At 32.6% G+C, this 19,528-nt stretch overlaps 1 protein-coding gene across 2 annotated transcripts in view; it reads right to left on the bottom strand.

The window, feature by feature from the left end:
• Positions 1-19,528, bottom strand: part of LOC140063531 (unconventional myosin-VIIb-like) — a 39,222-nt gene that overhangs the window by 15,528 nt on the left and 4,166 nt on the right. For both annotated transcript variants that reach the window (XM_072109901.1, XM_072109902.1), the window contains exons 2-11: positions 15,601-15,735; positions 4,111-4,367; positions 3,663-3,835; positions 3,264-3,360; positions 2,939-3,016; positions 2,349-2,508; positions 1,132-1,232; positions 715-841; positions 422-540; positions 101-242 (exon numbers count right to left, since the gene is read on the bottom strand). In XM_072109901.1, the coding sequence (XP_071966002.1) occupies positions 101-242; positions 422-540; positions 715-841; positions 1,132-1,232; positions 2,349-2,508; positions 2,939-3,016; positions 3,264-3,360; positions 3,663-3,835; positions 4,111-4,367; positions 15,601-15,735 (1,389 nt within the window). The remainder of the gene's footprint in view (positions 1-100; positions 243-421; positions 541-714; positions 842-1,131; positions 1,233-2,348; positions 2,509-2,938; positions 3,017-3,263; positions 3,361-3,662; positions 3,836-4,110; positions 4,368-15,600; positions 15,736-19,528) is intronic.

Below are 19,528 nucleotides of genomic sequence, written 5' to 3'. Positions count from 1 at the left end.
AGTCTTGTACTGAATAGATCACCCATTGTAATTAAGAAACAAATATTTTTAAATAAATATACTTAATTAATTTGACCCTAAAATGTTAATAAATGCATACCCATACTCTGCACTTCATCACTGCTACTAGTAGATGCACCTGACTGAGAAGCAGGGCGTCTCACGCTGTTAATGCGACGAACAATCGCTGATACCGTACGGCAATAAAGTGCTTTTGACAGTCTGTTCCTGGTTTCATTGGCCTACGAGTAAAATAGTATAAAAGACAATTTAGTTTGTGAAACGGTATCACGAAGTTGTTTGTGAACTAGTATGTTAAAATGCACCAGATTTTAACAGAATTTAACTATTCTGTTATAATATACTATATCAAATTTGTTTATTATATATTGATTTAATATTGTTGTTAAATGATATATACCGTGTCTGCATCACACAAGGATCTAAACACTTGTCCTTTAAGATTGTGTGTTCTTGTTGTAAAGCCACGATAAAGAACAACACCGGATACCCCAAGCAACGCAGCAACCGCTTTGATTTCTAAATTATAAAAATATAAAAAGATAGAATTAGTTGATAGAGCACTGTCAAAATAAATTAAATATTATTTATTGTTAAATAAATGTTTCACAGTAATAAAAAAAAACGAAAATATGGGCATGCAAAATAATTTTGAGTCGACAATCACAAACTTTGTTCATTTTTGATACCTACCAGTGTTTCCTTTGATATCTAGCTCAAAACCACCATCATCAATAAACTCTATGTTGCCTAGCAACAGTATTGTAGTTAGGATTCTGATGACATCAAAGAAAGGGATTCCAAGAACAGCCAAGGATGTCTGAAAACGCAAAGAAATAAATGTAACCACTTTATCAAATCATAATGCAGTCAACTCTCCTAATACCAGACTCTCTAACAACCAGAAACTCTCCCCAAACCAGAATTTTCTTGAGGTTCAAAAGGTCCCATTGTTGTTATTAAAAACACATTCAGAATACCAGACTTCTGAGAAAACCAGACATATTAGGCCGGCCCAAAGGTGTCCAGTATTGGGACAGTTGACTGTAATGTAAAATGGTGGCAGATATCACAGTAAAAAGGGGTGTGGTTCAAAGTAACGTTACTTACCCGCCAATTTGCAAAGTTTTCAGCATCACTAGTTTCATCTCGTGGTAAATCATTAAGATAATTTACATCAAGTGCTGAGTACCCTTGAAGGTGTAATTTCACTAGAAGAAGAAGTTGTTAATATGCTTTTATTTTTTATCAAGTAGAGCACCTGCACAGAGAAAGAGTTAGTTGGGACAATACAGTATTTTAATTTATTGAATATCAAGATAAATCATTAAAATGTGACTATATTTGCTTCATAAACTTGAAATAGTATTCAGTTTTTTCAAAAAAACAAATAAACAACTTGTAGACATAATTTAGCGATGACATCATCAAGATAATAAATACATTGTGGTTTGACTGTGTTGCATTTATAGTACAATGAGGCATTGATTCCATTTATTAGACAACATTGTTATGTGATTTATAATTAATTCTTTAAAAGTCAAAGATCTAGAATATGCATATTCAAGACAACAAGAGCATGTATGAGATGGGTGATGAAAACCATATGAGACACAAATGAACCTTATCTAACATTTAGTTTACATGGACTAATGGAACATTTATTATTAATGTCAAATTAGGCCAAGCCAGGAATTTAGACTTCAAAACATGCAAGCTAGGAATAGCTGATTGATTACACATGAGAATGAGAAAAACAACAAGATAGTTGGTTGTTTATTATCTGGATTATGGATGAGTGATGACAAATTACCCATATCCTAACAAGAATGGTATTACAGCTGGAAATACATTCAAACAACATTAACATTTTTATGTTTAAGAGAGGTATCTCTTTTACAAAAATTCCCAATGCGGTTCCATTTTAGGTAATGGAAATGGGGTCGATTCCATTGAATTCAAATTCAAATTTATTCACCTCCCTTAGGTGAAACATAAAAACTGTACAATAAAACACATCAAAATGAAGATTTACACAAATCAAAAGATTAAAATGGTTTTAACAAGTTAAATAAAGTGTCAAAATCATTTGAAAAAGGGCAGACTTAAGTCTATCACAGATACCATGATTGATATTGACCATTAATTATGAAAAAGAAAGTGTAGGTGTAAAATTGCTTCAACTATTTGAACTGGGGGTATAGAATTGCTTCAACTGGGGGTGTAAACTAACTGGGAAGGGTTGGTAGATCTGGAGAGTGTTTATGCAAAAAGCATATAGCAGTGCAAATAATTAATAATGTTTTTGTTAATCTTTATACACTTACCTTTTTCTTCATTTGTCAGTCCCGCTAACATTTGATAAAATATATGATAATTGTCACCGGTCACGGGTGGTTGGACAATGCGAGATTGGTCCGTCCAGTAACAGTGAATTTTGGTGCGATAAATAGCACAATCAGACAGTAAGACTTCTATATAATGACCCTGAATCAAAACATGTTACTATTGTAAGTATGGTGAATAGGAATTTTGTCATTAATTCTAAACCGCCCGGTGATATACTGAAATTTAATTAATTAATTTGAAACGATAAAGATGAGGAAATCTGTGAGAATGAGAAAAAGACGCCCAAACCGAGACTCGAACTCGGACCGCCTGCTTGATATGCAGATGTCCTAACCATTAGACCACTGGGGCTTTCATGGTATTGTTCAAACTCAATTGGATAGCGACTCTTTAACATTCTCGGCATGTACAAATTACAGTATTAATGAGAAATGACAGTATAGAAATTTTGGGACATTACTTCCCTACACTATTTAGTGCACACCACTTTTAAATTAAACAAACATATGTTTACAGTATCATTTCTGTCCACCTATTAATGCTTGTGAACTTTTGATTAGATGCTTACCATTCGACTAGAGTTGGAATTGTGTTTTGTTTTAGCTGTACTGAGAGAGCGAAGAACGGTGAATCCTGCAGTTAGATGCTATATCAAAAGAGACAATTATTGTATAAAAGTTATTAACTGTCAAAATACGGATGGAATATGATTCCACTGGGAATTTGTGAATTTGGTAGTAGATAATAACAATAATAATAATAATAATGTTCAAATTATTAGCGCACTAATGCAGGGCACCTCTAAGCGCTGAACAATCAACAGAAAATGTAAAAAGCACAAAATTAATTAATGTTGAAAGATGGTGGTATGTGGTGAATATTACAATACATACCTTAAATGAATCAGTTTCTGTTCCGCCACCAGCCAATCGAAACAGTTGTCTTAAAGTTGCAAGAGCTGTGTGCGTTTTTCCACTACCACTATCACCACTATCAAAACAATAAAAAACAATTCTATGAGTTTATATGAATGCTAGTGAAACTGGGGGAAAAAACAAACAAAAAAAACAGTAAAACTCTGTTGGCATTTAATTTTAATAAATTATTAACAAAATTGGTGCATATTTAGCATTTTTTATATTGTGAATGTTTATTACTTTTAGCAGTTTAGATTTATTAAAAATGTCAATACTATTTTAAAGTGTGCAAAAGTAATCATAGCAAAGCATTGATTATTCCAGATGTTGATATGCTTCAGTGAACACTGTAATTGATTTAATAAGATTTCTTACCTGAAGATGATACTTTGAGAAGTATTAGTTTCAACAAATTGATTCAGAACCTTTTCTGCAATACTGTCAACCATTGAACCTACAGTACAAGATGTAGGCTTTTCTTGTAAGACTTCATGTAGAGCTGGGCCGCTGTATGGGTTCAAGCTTAGAGCGATTGATCCAATTTTTGTCTGTCAAATTAAATTTTTTTATAATATTTAAAAAGTATATAGTAGAAGCAATGAATAATAAGGGGACAGTTTGCTCATATTCAGCAGGGGGAGACCCATATCAAAGAGACATTTTGTTGGGTCCCGAAGGCTTCCCTTAATATTGAATTCATTTAATAATACTATTAAGTGCATAGAAAAATTTGTCATATATTATGGCTGCCAAAATATATGGATACACTAAAGAGTTCTCAGTAAACATTCATAAATTCTCATTAGCATAATGTAAACCTTACCATACATGAGCCACCTATCCATCTTTCATGTAAGATATTCAAGACAGCATCTTCCGTCAGAGGTAAGGTCATGTGACTAAGATCATTCACTAGAGGGGGTTGTTTCTGTGATTGTCGTTTTCTACTGTCTTTTCGTCCTCGTTTTCTTTCCATCTTTTTGTTTTCTGTCCTGTTTATTTGGCAACTTGGGCATGATGTGCAAGAATCGCTCAGCTCGGACGAAGACATGGTTTCTGTGTCGGATTCATAGCCTTTTTCTAGAAGATAAAATTAAGATATTTTCAACATTGATATTCACATTGCAAAACAGAGAGAGGGATGATTCAATAGCAAATAAATGTAGAAAAATACATAAACATAAACATATATAATTAATAGTTAAATAAGTGCAAATCAATATAAGGAAATACTAAATATTAAGAAGCTTTATAAAATAAACATTCTTTTAATTGATTTTTGACTTTTCAGTTATTATGACTTACTATACAATTGTAGGTTAGCTTGAAAAATAACATTTCTTCCTGTTTTGGATAATTCTATATACTCAGCTGTTCACAGCAAATATATAATAATACATACAATATACAGTTACAGTCTATACAAGGTATAACAATATAATACAATAGAGAAAAAACTATAACAAAAGTAGCAGTGGCCACCATTTGAACTTGAATACTTACCACGATGATAAAATCTTACAAGCATTGTGAAAAGAGTTTCAGTCTCAAATTAAAATCTTAAACGGAATGAAATCGAAACCGAATAAGCCAAAGATGATTATCTCATAGTAAACGCCACCGGATGTCTATCAAGATTAAGTATTTACTTAGCTCTAAAGTATAAACATTTAAAACGTTTAAAGATTTTTCAGATAGCTAATATCTATTTGAGCTGCATTCTGAAATTTTATATACAATTTATCAAACGCTTTTAACTCCCAGTAGAAGAGATTTGAAACTGAAAAGAATTCACAAGGGAACCTGTGCCTGAGGGTAGACAAAAAAGATTTCATAAAGGTGTCAAAATAAATGGCATCACCTTCGTAAACTCGTAAGCGATCTTGTTGATTCAGCCGGTAGTCATGACTACAGCAGAAAATTTGGTTGGATAATTAAGCTGGTTCCAAATAGTTTCACAATTACTGTAGATTAATATCTGTTACTAAATTGTCTATACAATATAGTTGAATATTCAGCTTACACTACTCAGTGGATTCAAGGTAATGCTGTTAAAGGATAAATCCAGACAAAAAAAGTGTATAAATTGTTTTTTTTTAAATATGGACACTAATATAGTGGCATTTCCTAGTCTTGTTTCTAAATTCTAGATTTTATCTGCATTTTTCTACATCCAATAAATTTCATGTTTTATACAGTTAAAAATGATATAAGATTTAAGTCTGTATTTACTGTCTTTTTTATCTTAGTCCAGCAGTTGGTATTTAAATTTTTGTTAGGCTCAAGTATTATACTGTACGTTTAAACACCATGTGCCAAAATATCTTTTAACTAATTTTAAGTTGAAACAGTCTAGAACATAGACCTGCGTTTATGTAATGTAGGAATGTATTTACACACTCCAACTGGTTTTTTTCCTTTTGCGTTAAATGCATGCACAGAATTATGTATAATAACATGAGCTGCTTTATTTCTTATAAAACTGACCAATTAAGCCTTCATTATTTACAGTTTACTGGCAGGTGGTTAATACAAACAAAAGCACCAATTAATTAGGTCTTCACAATTCTAGTCTCATAAATTTGGCCTGCTACAGTCTTTTGACTTTACCGTAGACTACAAAAGACATGGCTGTGAGCTAGCTAGAAAGACTTTATTTATGTAAATGATATTCAACATTGACCTGTTCTGATTCAGATGGTCAATATTTATTCTACTAATGTCCATTATAGACTCTGACCATAAGTAAAACAGTATCATTAATAACTACACATACATTAGGCGGATCCAAGGCTTGGGGGAGGACAACAACCGGACATTACAATGCAAATGATAGATTAAGTTCAACATTTCACAATTTTTAGACCCTCAGCTCACTCTAGTTTAAAATCCATCATACTGTTCTGTAGGCCTACAATTTTGTTTAAATTCACAAGAATAATTGATTAAAAAAGTAAAATCTCTTTCTCTCTTATTTTATTTACCTACTGTACTACAAATACATACTTTATTTTGAACAATTTTAAATACATTCAAACAAATTACAATGGCACATTTAGAAATTCTATAAATAGGCCTACAAACATGGTTACTATACCTTAAATATTTCTATTCTTTAAAATTCACAATCTCCAATATTTATTTAACAGCAGGCTACCGATTACAACCGTCAGTTATAAATACTTATAGAGCAAAAGCGTGTTTGTGTGTGTGTCACTTATAAAATGTGACTAATATTGTAGTTTGAAATGCAATGCCTATCATAGCATTCACATCTGTAGCTTTAGGCTATATTTGATTGTTAAATAGAGATATGAAACAGTCTTATTTGTTGAGCTGCTCTATTCAATTTTTCCTTATAGCATTGTCAATTAACTTAGTAATTTTAACACCATATTCAGATAATACTGAACTTAAATTGATTGGAATGGGACATAAACACAATAAGTCAACACTTAACAGAATTAGTACTATGTACTTTGTTGTCCTTCAGATGAAATGTTAAGTGTGTGCACAATACACTTCTATATCAGATGTTGACAAACACGTACTGCACTACAAGTACAATGTAGCTCTTAACAGCAAATTAATAATTGCTCTTTGTGTATTTTCCAATAAATCATTTATATTTCAATTTATATTACAGGCCTACTCTTATAGTCTCTTTATTTATATGGTACTATACTAACATTTTTAATATATTTTTTTATATGTTTTACTTTAATAAAGTATTGTTCTTGTATTAAGCCAAACAACAAAACATTTCTGTGATATTACAATATATAATAAACAATTAATTTAGACAGTATTTATAAATTATAATATACCTCTTTAAACCACTTTATTCTTATACCTGTATTATTTTTTGTAAATATAGTAATATTTTTAATATTCTCATAGGGTTTATTTTGCTTAGTTTTTATCAACTTTCTTATAATAATAGCCGAATTATAATAAATGTTTTCATTCAATTAAAATGCTTAGTATTCAGCTTGAATTCAATTTTACTGAAAAGCTAAGAGATATGTAATACTTCCGTGTACCTAACCAAGTTCTATTGAACATCAACGATCAGAAAAGGCAAACTGAAAATATAACAAATACAAATATTTTTTTATTTATTTTTAGATTTCTGAATATTTTTTGCTTTCCAGAAATATTGTTTTTTCTCACTCTTTTTAAAGAATTCAAGAAAAACAAATTGTTAAAACTTAACTGCATACATTAACGACATTATAAACACTGAAACGTTTCTTCTGTAAACAAAACGTCCCATACAACATATAACAGTATATTGATTGTCCTAAACACCACGTTAATCTGTCAACGTATGTGTACACACAATAAAAGAACTATGTACAAATATTTAGTTGGATTAACCTATCCACAACAAGACCACATAGAAAACAAGTTATTCTTTGTAGGACAATTTTAATTTGGAATATTTGTACCTACTCTGAAAATCTTGAATTAAAATAAAAAAATGTTGTTCTACCTGTATAATTAAATCTTAATGTTTACAAAAACATGTTATGGTATAGATTTTTTGCAGTATCCTGGATGTTGTACTTCAGACTCGAATGGCAGCCAGAGAGGAGAGTAGCTCCTATTGTGATCAGAATACGGAGAGGCCTGGCAATGTCCTACTCTTTTGTACATGTACAACTTTATGCCTATCCAAAGTACAATGTAAGCACTGGGCATCAAAATTCTTACCTAAACAAACATACAATTACAGTCCATGCTTTCAACCTTTAAATCACCTAACATACAATAAAATGAAAGACGCTTTAGCAATCAAACAAAAACTTTCATAATTCACCAATATCTAGGTTTAATCTTGTTCAATTTTTTCATGATCATTTTCCAAACCAATTAAAAAGCATCGATCCATGAAGTGTTTCTTTTATTATTAGTTAAAAACACATTAAAAGTTTGTTATCCACGCGACTCGTAATAATTGAATTGTAAGATTTACAATAACAATAACACCGGATGAAAACCAAATCCAAATTTAAAGTAAGGACGGAAATATACTGTTAGAAATTATTCCGAAAATCTAAACTAATTCAACTTACTTTATAATCAATAATCTTTGTTTTCACAATATAACACCATATGACCAACACATTTAAAGCAAGAAGATTAAATATAAAGCAAGACAACAGTAAAGGACTTACATTGGAGTTGTGTGTAGTATTTGCCAAAAATAGAACGCTATGCTATTGGAAAGACTATTAGGGATTGACTATGTGGTTGCTGTGCATCTGTGGAGAGGGATTCAAATTGGTGCTAGCGAATAAATATTATTTTATTAGTCTGTTAATACATGGAGAAATAAGTTATTTCTCCATGGTTAATATGATAATCCATGTGCAGATGTTGGTCAGCAGAACTGAGATGTTCCTATTGATATTTAAAGGTTCTCAGTTACACAGATTGAATACACAATACATCATTAATTTGACTTCTTAACTGAGATTGTTAGTCATCTAATCCCTTTAAAGCCAAAACAATACAGAGGAAAACCATTACAACGACTGTAAACATGGTATAAATATTATGTGGAAGAATTGTTTGGATGACAAAGAAGGAACATGCTAATGCAAGAAATCAGCTGTTATGACATCATTAAAGATAATTAACTCAGAGAAAATACTGTTTTTTGAAGGCCAGAATTTAGTGTGAAAACATTATGGTCTATTATTATAGTAACTTCTAAGTTCTAATTTACAAAATAATGTAATGTTACACAGTACAAGAGAAAAATATACTTCTACAGTGCATTTACTATTATATAAATATTATTATTTCATGTAAAATAAGTAAACATACTCCTTAAAGATGGCCTAAAATAAATTGACTAGCTAATCCCCATCAGTCAGAGACAGACACCATGGTATTAAATGAACCATTGAGTAAAGAATAATGAACACTTTCTTCAATACTTGTAGGTGTCCTTTATTTGTATAAGGATTCATGATTGCACTGGAAATTAACTTGTCAGCTAAATTGACCAACAAACCCTGAAAACTGGCTACATCTACAGAAGGGATTTAATGAACCACTCCTGTTAATTTTAACAACTACTGCCTACCCATTAGAACTTAACCATGATCTCAGGAAAAACCATGCTATTTAAAATCCAATGTCGCTGCTAAAACTACAGTGAGTAACCATGAATAATTCAAGTGAGAACAATTATAGTCAAATACCCATGGTCCTGGGTAATGTTACAATTTTGTGCTAAAAGGGCTTTAAAAGATACTTTTTTCCTTTGGATAGGCTGACTAAAGTTACTTAGCAGATCAAAGTTACTTAAGCATTATCTATTAGTACAATACTCTTGTCAGTGACAAGTCCTTTTACTGTAAATGTATAAATTATTTATTTCTTTAAACTTAATCAACAAAGATCCACCATAAATCCATATCAACCAGACAACTTGTTACACCAAATGGCAAGAGAGACAGTGTGTGAATGTATGTGCATAGAATCAATGAAGCAATTCAAAGCTATTAGTATTATGTCACCCATGCGAACTAAAAGATCTCCTTTTCTGCTAAAGTGACAAATATCTATGCCGGCAGTTATTGGTATGATTTAAGCTTTTGTTTATGGAGAAGCTTTTATTTGTTTTTCTGACTTGCTTTTGTATACTAACTTCATATAAATTGAGTCATATATGACACAGTGTATATTTGTTACAAGAATTACCACCTTGATCATTATATGGGATGTTAGGTTCAGTGTAATTACAGTTTAATGCATTGCTTTGAAAACAAGACACAACCTGAAATACTAGGTTTACTTGGTATATTTGGGTTGCTTATAAAATTATAATTACGGAGATGTCCCCAAATCTAACCCCACTTCCCTTCCCCCCTCCCCCACTCTCCAATACCCCCGTCCCCATCCCAACAATATTGGATAAAGTACACTTGAGATTATAATAATAGGTAATAACAAAGTTAAACAATTGCTTTGTCATTGTATCAAAGTGAATATAAAACATTTTAAAAAGCAAATACAAAATGCTTGATAACATAAAATTATTAATGTTTAATTCAATGTCTGATCAAACAATGATCTCATGACTAAAAAACTTACTTTTTATTTGGTAACAGCCACGTCAGCACCTATCAAGAGTCACTAAAGAAGAGGGACAGAGATTTACCAACAAAGACATTTATACTTCTTCATATTAGGTAAGGAAACTCCTGTTCTGGCAATGCTTCTTTTATTTTCACTTTAAAAAGGGATGGGAAGAGGGTAGGACAAGGCAAGACGTTTGCTCAGCTAAATCCATTTCTATATTTGTTATTATTTAAAGTAGCACCAACTGTAAATATACTGTAATAACATTTGACACTCTTTAATTGATAACATAATTAGCCAGAAGTCAGAGAAACTTCACAAACTTTACATCCACTATCATGTTCCACTAATAAAAAACCACTGGAGTTGTACAGTATTGTACAAAATGTAAAGTACCAATTTGCATGCAATGTGCAATATTGGACCACGTAAAGGGAGCAGACCATGAACCAACCGACATTGTCTCAGCATTCCAAATATTTAAAAAAACGCCTCACAAATTGGAAACCACTGCCAATGAACGCCTAGGCAAACTGGAAGATAGAATCAAAGTAGTAACCGAAAATGCCATGAAATTAGAAGAAAGTAAAAATACAAGTTTGAAAAGTATCAGTGAGCAGTTTAAAGAAATGGTAAAAATACTGCAGGAAAAAACAGACAAACTGAAGATGAAAGTGGAAGAAAAATACAAAAAAGAAAAAGAAATAAATTATATTCAACTCAATGAGTTAAGAACAATCACTTCAGATTTAAATACCGATGTGAATTTCCTTAATCAGTCACTAAAGAGTGAACCAGCAACTGCTATGATGTCAAGTGAGATTGCATTGAATACACTGAAGGATCACATTAACAAAAGGACAATGAACAAATTAACTTTATTGCGAACATACACACAATTGGTGTATTGGAGCAATGCAATATTGGATATGTTACCCCCATTACAGCTGATGATCTGATTTTAAAAGGTCCTCAATGTGTGATCCAAGGTCAACCAATTTTTGCCAGAATTAACATACCACATAAAGTTGGTTCAAGCAACTGAAAGCAACATGGACACAACCAACAGGAGAAACCACTAATGGTCTTTTTGAAGAAGATAATAATGAGTATGTTATGAGAAAAGTATGTGACAATCCAGGAATTTGTACATTAAATGTGTATTTCAATGACAAACCCATCAAACAATCGCCACTTACTATCAAGATAGAGAAGAACGGACTGGTAAATGGTTTTGAAGTACTGTAGATAAAAAACCCAGAGGAATATCTAAGTGTGATGTTGATTGCTTGCTGATTTCATTTTACACAAATGAAATTCACAAGTACAAACAATCAGGATAATGCATAAAAGCAAGATTACACTACCAGGTGTGAGAGTTTACAGAATGCACAAAATGAACAACATAGCATTCAGTGATGATGACTGCATTCAATTATGTGATATGAATGGTCATGTGATCAAATCCATTGGTAAGGGTGTATTGAAATGAAAGACCCACGTGGAATTCACATAGATTTATGTAGCAGAATATAACATTGAATGTGTGTTCATGTTTGACATCAATAGTGTTAAGGAGCTGATAAAGATAGGATCACAAGAACAGTGGTGGCGCCAGCGGGGGGGCCGGGGGGGCCAGGGCCCCCCCGTCGGGGAAAGCTGGCCCCCCCGTCGGGGAGTATTGGCCATATTTGTCGGGGAGAAAAATATGATCATTTCTTTTCTGGTAAAAAATAAAACCATATTAAGTGTACTACTATATATTTTAAGTAACTGTGGCATTCCATTTTTGACGTACGTACGATATACTGACAGCGAAGTAAACAGTATGACGTGGTACGCATTTGTCTGGCGGTGTCTCTTTGTACGAATCTTTCATGGCTCACTGCGGTATACGCGTCGACATATCTGGGCTGTATCATATTACATCCAGGGACCAAAATGTGTATTTTTCAGATTCCAGGCGAAAATCGAAAATTCATTTGCAACTACGCATCGACGTACGTTCATACAGGGATAAAGGTACGAGTTATGTTCTCACGGTTGAGTTTACGAATTGTTTCAATTTACCAATTACCCTTGGTGTACCGCGTATATATGTTCGCTGTCGATTAAAGGCGTTTGGGTGGGGGTTCGATTGGGAAAAGGAAGCGGTTGGCCCGAACCATAAAACAGGGTCTGGTCACGTTTCTTTTCGCGCATAAATCTCGATCTAGGGTAGGTGGGTGAATAGGGTGTCTAGGAAAAAAAAAGATGCACCAACCGGATTCGACGCACTTGACTCTTTTAATTAAGAAGAGTAGGCTAGAGCTATAGTTGTGTAAATAGGCCTACATAGTGAAAGAACTATTTATGAATTCAAGAGTTTAAAAAGAAAACGCAATTTAAAATCTTCGGAAAATACCCACAACTGAGTTATTTTTAAAACACATGCACTCCCACTACCAGCATCACGTTGTCTTAGCTCGCTCCTCGTGTGAATGCTGACGTCATCACTCTCCAAAAATACACCATTTTCCGCCCTGGTCCGTGTGCAAGCGTTAGCGTGGACCTGTATATTTACACCCCTGTACAGAGTAGAGTGTAATATAGTGAACTTTTTTCTTGCGTATGAAGGTTTTTTTATATAATGGTATGCAGTATAAACGATAAAAAAAACGATAAACATGTTCTTTTATTATTATTTTATAGGCATAACATAAACATGAAATGTCTTGTTCTATGTAGGCCTACACGGCCGAAAAAACGGCATTTTATTGATTTGTGTTATAGACACGGCGATTACGGCAATCATCATTGTATACGGTACTAAATTACATTGAGTTATTCACCCGGCTATAGGGTATATATCTGAGGTTAACAGACCACCAAAGCACAGTCGTACACTAAACACATGCACTATCGAGGCATTTTCGGATCAAAGTTTATTATTAGTTCGTCGTCCGTATTAGAGTATTTAGGAAAGATTTATTTAAATTTACATTATTATGTGACATTGTTATTAAATGTAATGGAAACAGTTGCTCTAGCCTATTAAACAGTGTGTATGCATCTATTTTTTCAAAATTTTCTGAGACTCGGGAGGGGGAATACCCCCTCCCAAACCCTCCCAAACCCACCCCCGCTTTCGCGCGTACGGCCCCCGTGGGGGAATTCGGCCCCCCCGTCGGGGAATTCGGCCCCCCCGTCGGGGAAATCCTGGCGCCACCACTGCACAAGAAGTTGTAGAATATGTATACCAGGATATAACACTTACACAAACTGGGAAATTGGTTGTAGCAGATTTTGAAAAAGATCAAATTGTATTATATGATAATGAAGACAAGTCATTAAAAGTACTTATCAATAAAGGTAGAGAAGATGGTATGGTGATAGGGCCACAAGGAGTTGTAGTTGATGAGGATGATAACATCATTGTATCAAGTAGACACAAACTACAACTATTCGGTAGTGATGGACATTTTATCAAAAGAATTGATAAGGAAGAAGATGAGATTAATAATCCAGTGCAATTATGCATTATTTCATATCACCCACGTAGAATTGCTGTAGATAATCACAATGGAAGCAACATTAAAATGTTTAATTATTAAGTTGAAAACGACAATTTCATTTGCAAAACAGTACTGTAACAGATATAATCAATCACATACAGTACCCTGTTGAACCCACAAATGTGAAAACGCCCACAAATGTGAAAACACATCACCCACAAATGTGAAAACTCCTACAAATGTGAAAACGCATCACCCACAAATGTGAAAACGTCTACAAATGTGAAAACAACCACAAATGTGAAAACGCACCACCCACAAATGTGGAAACGACTATCGCCCACAAATGTGAAAACACCCAGCGCCCACAAATGTGAAAACACCCAGCGCCCACAAATTTGAAAAAAAGAAAGAACTTTTCGCCCATAAATGTAAACAAAAAAATCAAATCAAATTTTAATGTAAAATCTATGGAAGCACTTGCGGTGTGCTGCTTCAACAATGCCTTACGCCTATTAATAAACATAGATCATGCAGTGCCAGCACCATGTTTGTAGAAAACCACATCTGCTTGTTCTACGAACTACAATGTTTAGCAGGTTGGGGAGGACAGGCAATATTGTCACAAAATGTATTCATGAATTTAGTCTTCCTTCATCCAATCTACATGGTAGATGGATGAAGCTATTGTTTTAACCACGTGAGTTTGTGGCGTATGTTTTTTTTTTATATATCTATATATATATATATATATATAAACAAATCAGGCAACGAACATTAATTCCAAATATATATATATATATATTTGTTTCTTTTATATTTATAATAATGTAGAAACTTTGTTTGAGCTATGGAGAATTACTTTTTTTTCCGAAATAAAAGATGAATGAATGAATAGTTTAAGACGATATTTGTGATTTGCTGCACGCATGTGCACGATACTTCAAGATCAAGGTCATGTTATATCATTGTTGCTTGTAGTGTGTGGTTGTTGGCTTACGATTATGTATGTATTGTTCCAAGTCGATGTTCGATGTTTTTTTCCGACTTGGAACTATACGTATATAATAGTAAGCCAACGAGTTAACAACTACAAGCAACAATGATATAACATGGCCTTGAGCTTGAAGTATCGTGCATTCGCGCAGCAAATAACATATATCGTCTTGAACTATACGTACATTAAATCAACGAGTTAACATGCAAATATCGCGCACAAGCAGCAAATCCAACGCGTTAACGACGACGACTCTAACAGACGTATCGTGAACACACAATTATTGAAACAACTCAATACAATGTATATAAATACATTAACATTAACTCGATCAAAATTGTTTGGGCCTAGCAATAAATTTGATTTGGATTTTTTTTTACATTTGTGGCCGAAAAGGTCTCTCTTTTTTTTCAAATTTTTGGGCGCTGTTTTCAAATTTGTGGGCGCTGTTTTCACATTTGTGGTTGTTTTTACATTTGTGGGTGATGCATTTTCACATTTGTGGTTGTTTTCACATTTGTGGTTGTTTTCACATTTGTGGTTGTTTTCACATTTGTGGTTGTTTTCACATTTGTGGTTGATACGTTTTCACATTTCTGGTTGTTTTCACATTTTTGGTTGATACGTTTTCACATTTGTGGTTGTTTTCACATTTGTGGGCGTTTTCAAATTTGTGGGTTCAACACAACCCCTGCATTTTCAGAATGGTAAATTTGAAACTTACCTTGACTTTGGTGTACATGAGTGATTGGACATCTTGGAGTTGCATCAACTTGAAGTGTCTGTTTCAAAGATAGAAGTTCTGTGCTAAGATTACGTAACTGCTCCCTAAGTAGTGATACTTCAGATGCAGAAACAACTGAAAAGCATAAAATAGATAATTAGGTAATTAATTATCAAATAAGAATTTGTATATTTATGTATAATTCAATATCCCATGGATTGTACTTTTAAAACAGAAACTTTATTGATTTTGTAAAAATACAAGAAATGAAGTTGCTGTTGAGTAAAGGACTAAAAAATATAGTATAAAGTAAAAAACACTATTATTAACAGTACATATTTAACATCAGTGTATCATTAATGATTAAAATAACAATATGAACAGTAAAATAGTAAATTATAATTAGTAAAAAGGTGAATAAGTAGAGGACTATTAAAATGTTAAAGAGGCCAACCTATTCTCATTAATGAAAAGGCGGGATGGAAAGTCTTGTGTTATATTCAATTTATATTTCATTTAGTTCTTATAATTTGTATTGTTTGTACATCTTCTTAAATGATTTGTTATTTTAATATCCATGTTTTGTTATGTTGGAGTATGAGCAGTTCTATCGGTTTGGTATATACAGTACATATGTCAAACTCCTGGCAAGATTATATTTAAATTAAATGCCAAATAAATATTATATTATCATTTCCTTCTGAAAACTTTAAAATTTAAAATTATAAATATATTTACCTAAACATATTTTTTACAGTGCACCTTTTCTACTAAATAACATGGTTTGTTGACATTAAATACTGGTAAACATTTGAGCATACACACAGTATGACATTTGTGTACTTGCTTATGAGTCCCTTGATAGTTGTAAACTCCTAAATTATAACAATCAAACTATCAAGTAAGTCTAGACCTGATAACACAGCAAATTGAATGTATGTTTTTCCAATTGATTTAAAAAACGAATAACTTGTGTTGTACAAAAAATGTACAATCACATTTATGTGTATTCTATGGAACGCCGTTTACGCAACATTTCGATGATATGAATTCTATGACGCGATATGTGAATTAAATGCATCGATATGAATTAAATGGTGCGATATATGAATGAAATGTTTTGAATTGAATGCTTTATTGAATGTTTTGAATGAAATGTTTTGAATAAATTGTTTTGAATGCAATGTTTTGAATGAAATGTGACATTCAAAACATTTCATTCATATATCGCGCCATTCAATTCATATCAATGCATTTCATTCACATATCGCGTCATAAAATTCATATCATCGAAATGTTGCGTAAACGGCGTTCCATAGTATTCTATGTAATTTACTAGATTCCCCGGCATACCATTTGTCAATGATTTATGGTGAATATACTGTAACTGAATAAAAGTAGGTGTGTTATAAAACAAATAATGAATGTTTTGTATTCATTGAATGGAGAGAATATTTCAATTGACTACTCTATTTTCAACTCAGCTTTGCCTTTCAAAATAGAGCAGTCAATTTTTCAACTCATGAAATATTCTCATTATCCAACTCATAAACATTCATTATTTGTATAATAATAATATTGTGTTTTTCGTTTTTTCTTAGCATAGCCTACAGTACAATGTGTTTTGCAAAAAAAATTTACTAATATTTAATAATGTTACTTTTGTACATTTAATCAATTAAAATAATCTTTACATTCAGAAACAGTTTTCCATCTATTTCCTTTAAGAATTAGGTGAACATTATGATGGAAACAAATTAAATTATATTAATTATATTATCATATCATTAATGGTGTTGCTAGGTTACTAACAAGATTAAAACGATTAGATCTAGGGATAATCAAATAATTTGCAAAAATGCAATGCATTGTGTTTGGTTGATGATGTGCACTTAATAAAAAAAAACGTTATGTAACTGGCAATATTATTTCTGAATTATGAATTAAGGTCCCATTTCTGCTCTAAAAAACCACAAATTTTCAATTAAATCGGTTAAATGGCAGCCTAAAAAATGGCTAACCCAATCAATTGTGTGTTAGAATGCCATTTAACCTGTTATTATAGCTGCAACAGAAAATAATTGTTATTTGATCTTCAATCAACTAAAACCTTTTTTTCGACAACTACTCGCTGACTTTAAATGGTTATTTGGGAGCACACATTTAGCATAAATGTAGTCGCTATTAAACTTATTTTTATAATGTGAAAACGAAACATTGACATTCGATTCGCCGAACCAGAACCGGTGTGAAAGACCCTTTAAACAAAATGTATGAATCTGTGACCTATGTTTATATATCAATTATGTCAGTTAACTACTAAATTAAATTTCTATTCTTGTCCGATTGTCCAGACAGTACTAAAACTTTACTATTTTTACAGCATTTGGTTCCACTTCTGCTGCTGCTGATCTGCATTTGGGTCAATCAACACATTTTAAAACGGTCAATGTTAAGCGGTCATTCAACTTAAATAATAACATTGCCAACAGCAACTTATTGGTTGCATAAGGCAAACAAGATAGTTTTCATGGCTATAATGTCATTTGAGTGGAACACATCAAGTAGTGACATCTTCCACCTGGTCACATAATTAAAGTGTCACTGATACAGTAGTTACTACATGAAGAAGATGAAGAAAGTGATAAAGAGCCCACACCATACATACCTATAGACTTTCCTCAAAGTCTGTAGTTATTGTCTTTTTTATGTTAGTTCACCGGTGGGCATTTTAATTTTTGTCTGAATGAGCAGTAGTTTTGGTAGTAGTAGTATGAAACACCATATGTGCCAAAATATTTATCTATTTACTAATATTAAGTCAAACCTGTCTGGAACCTGTAGACTACAGTACATACCTACTGTAGTTACAATAAGACTATTATTTCGCTTTTAAGTTTTACACTAATTTTTTTTACATTGCCTTGAAAAATTATGAATTTTACACACACCGGGCCATGAAAACGCCGGTGGTGACGGCCAGTTTTCCTAGATCCTAGGCGATGTGAACGAGATATTATTATTATACGGCCATACTGCGTTGAAACACGGGTTCTGGTCAGATCACCGAAGTTAAGCAACGTTGGGCCCGTTTGCGTTCTGGATGGGAGACCGTCTGGAAATAGCGGCGGGTGCAGTATATAGGCTACACCAGAGAGTGATGGTGGTGTAATGGTAATATCGGACTAGCATGTGATAGGCATGGGTTCGAAGTTATCTGTACCATACTAATTGCATCCTTAGGCAAGATGCTTTACTCTCATTGCCCCGTCCTTCGGATGGGATGTAAATCCCTTGGTCCCGTAAGGTATACTATTCAACAAAATTAGGGGATTGTCTCTCGGTGTGCTGATCTGGTAGGCACTGCACTGCTGGCTGCCGTGGGTCCATGTAGGGCCTAATCCGAATTTCCTCAGTTTCCAGTTAGACTTGAGGACCAGTAATAATACATTTTTAACATTTATATTATTTTAGCAGTCCTTACAGTAATTGTTCATTTATAAACTTTATAAATCCATTATTGATGTACTGTACTGTATATATAAATTTGACAGGTATAAGACAGAGAAAAACCATCATCTAGTCATACAGTATACTATACATGAATTAATTATCAATTCATTTATACACTATAAGGAAATCTGTGATGGTCCTGTTTCCTGTTATTACTTTTATTATGAAATGTTTATCAAATATTTCTTGCCTTCAATTTCAAATGGAATTGAAAGATTTAGAATGATTATGTAGGTTTTCATTTCCACTTAATGTTATAAATTACTGTTCAAAGTTGTGTAGCTGTCAAATTTTATTGAATAATATCACGTAGAACAAGTTACAATGATGTTGGTCAAAATATGTTTTACGAGGACCTCTTGCTATCAATAACACATTATAAATTTTTTTATTAATCATAAACCTATAAAAATAT

Source organism: Antedon mediterranea, chromosome 1 (assembly GCF_964355755.1).
Source record: "Antedon mediterranea chromosome 1, ecAntMedi1.1, whole genome shotgun sequence".
Taxonomy (NCBI): Eukaryota; Metazoa; Echinodermata; class Crinoidea; order Comatulida; family Antedonidae; genus Antedon; species Antedon mediterranea.
This window is presented reverse-complemented; position numbering and strand designations above follow the sequence as displayed.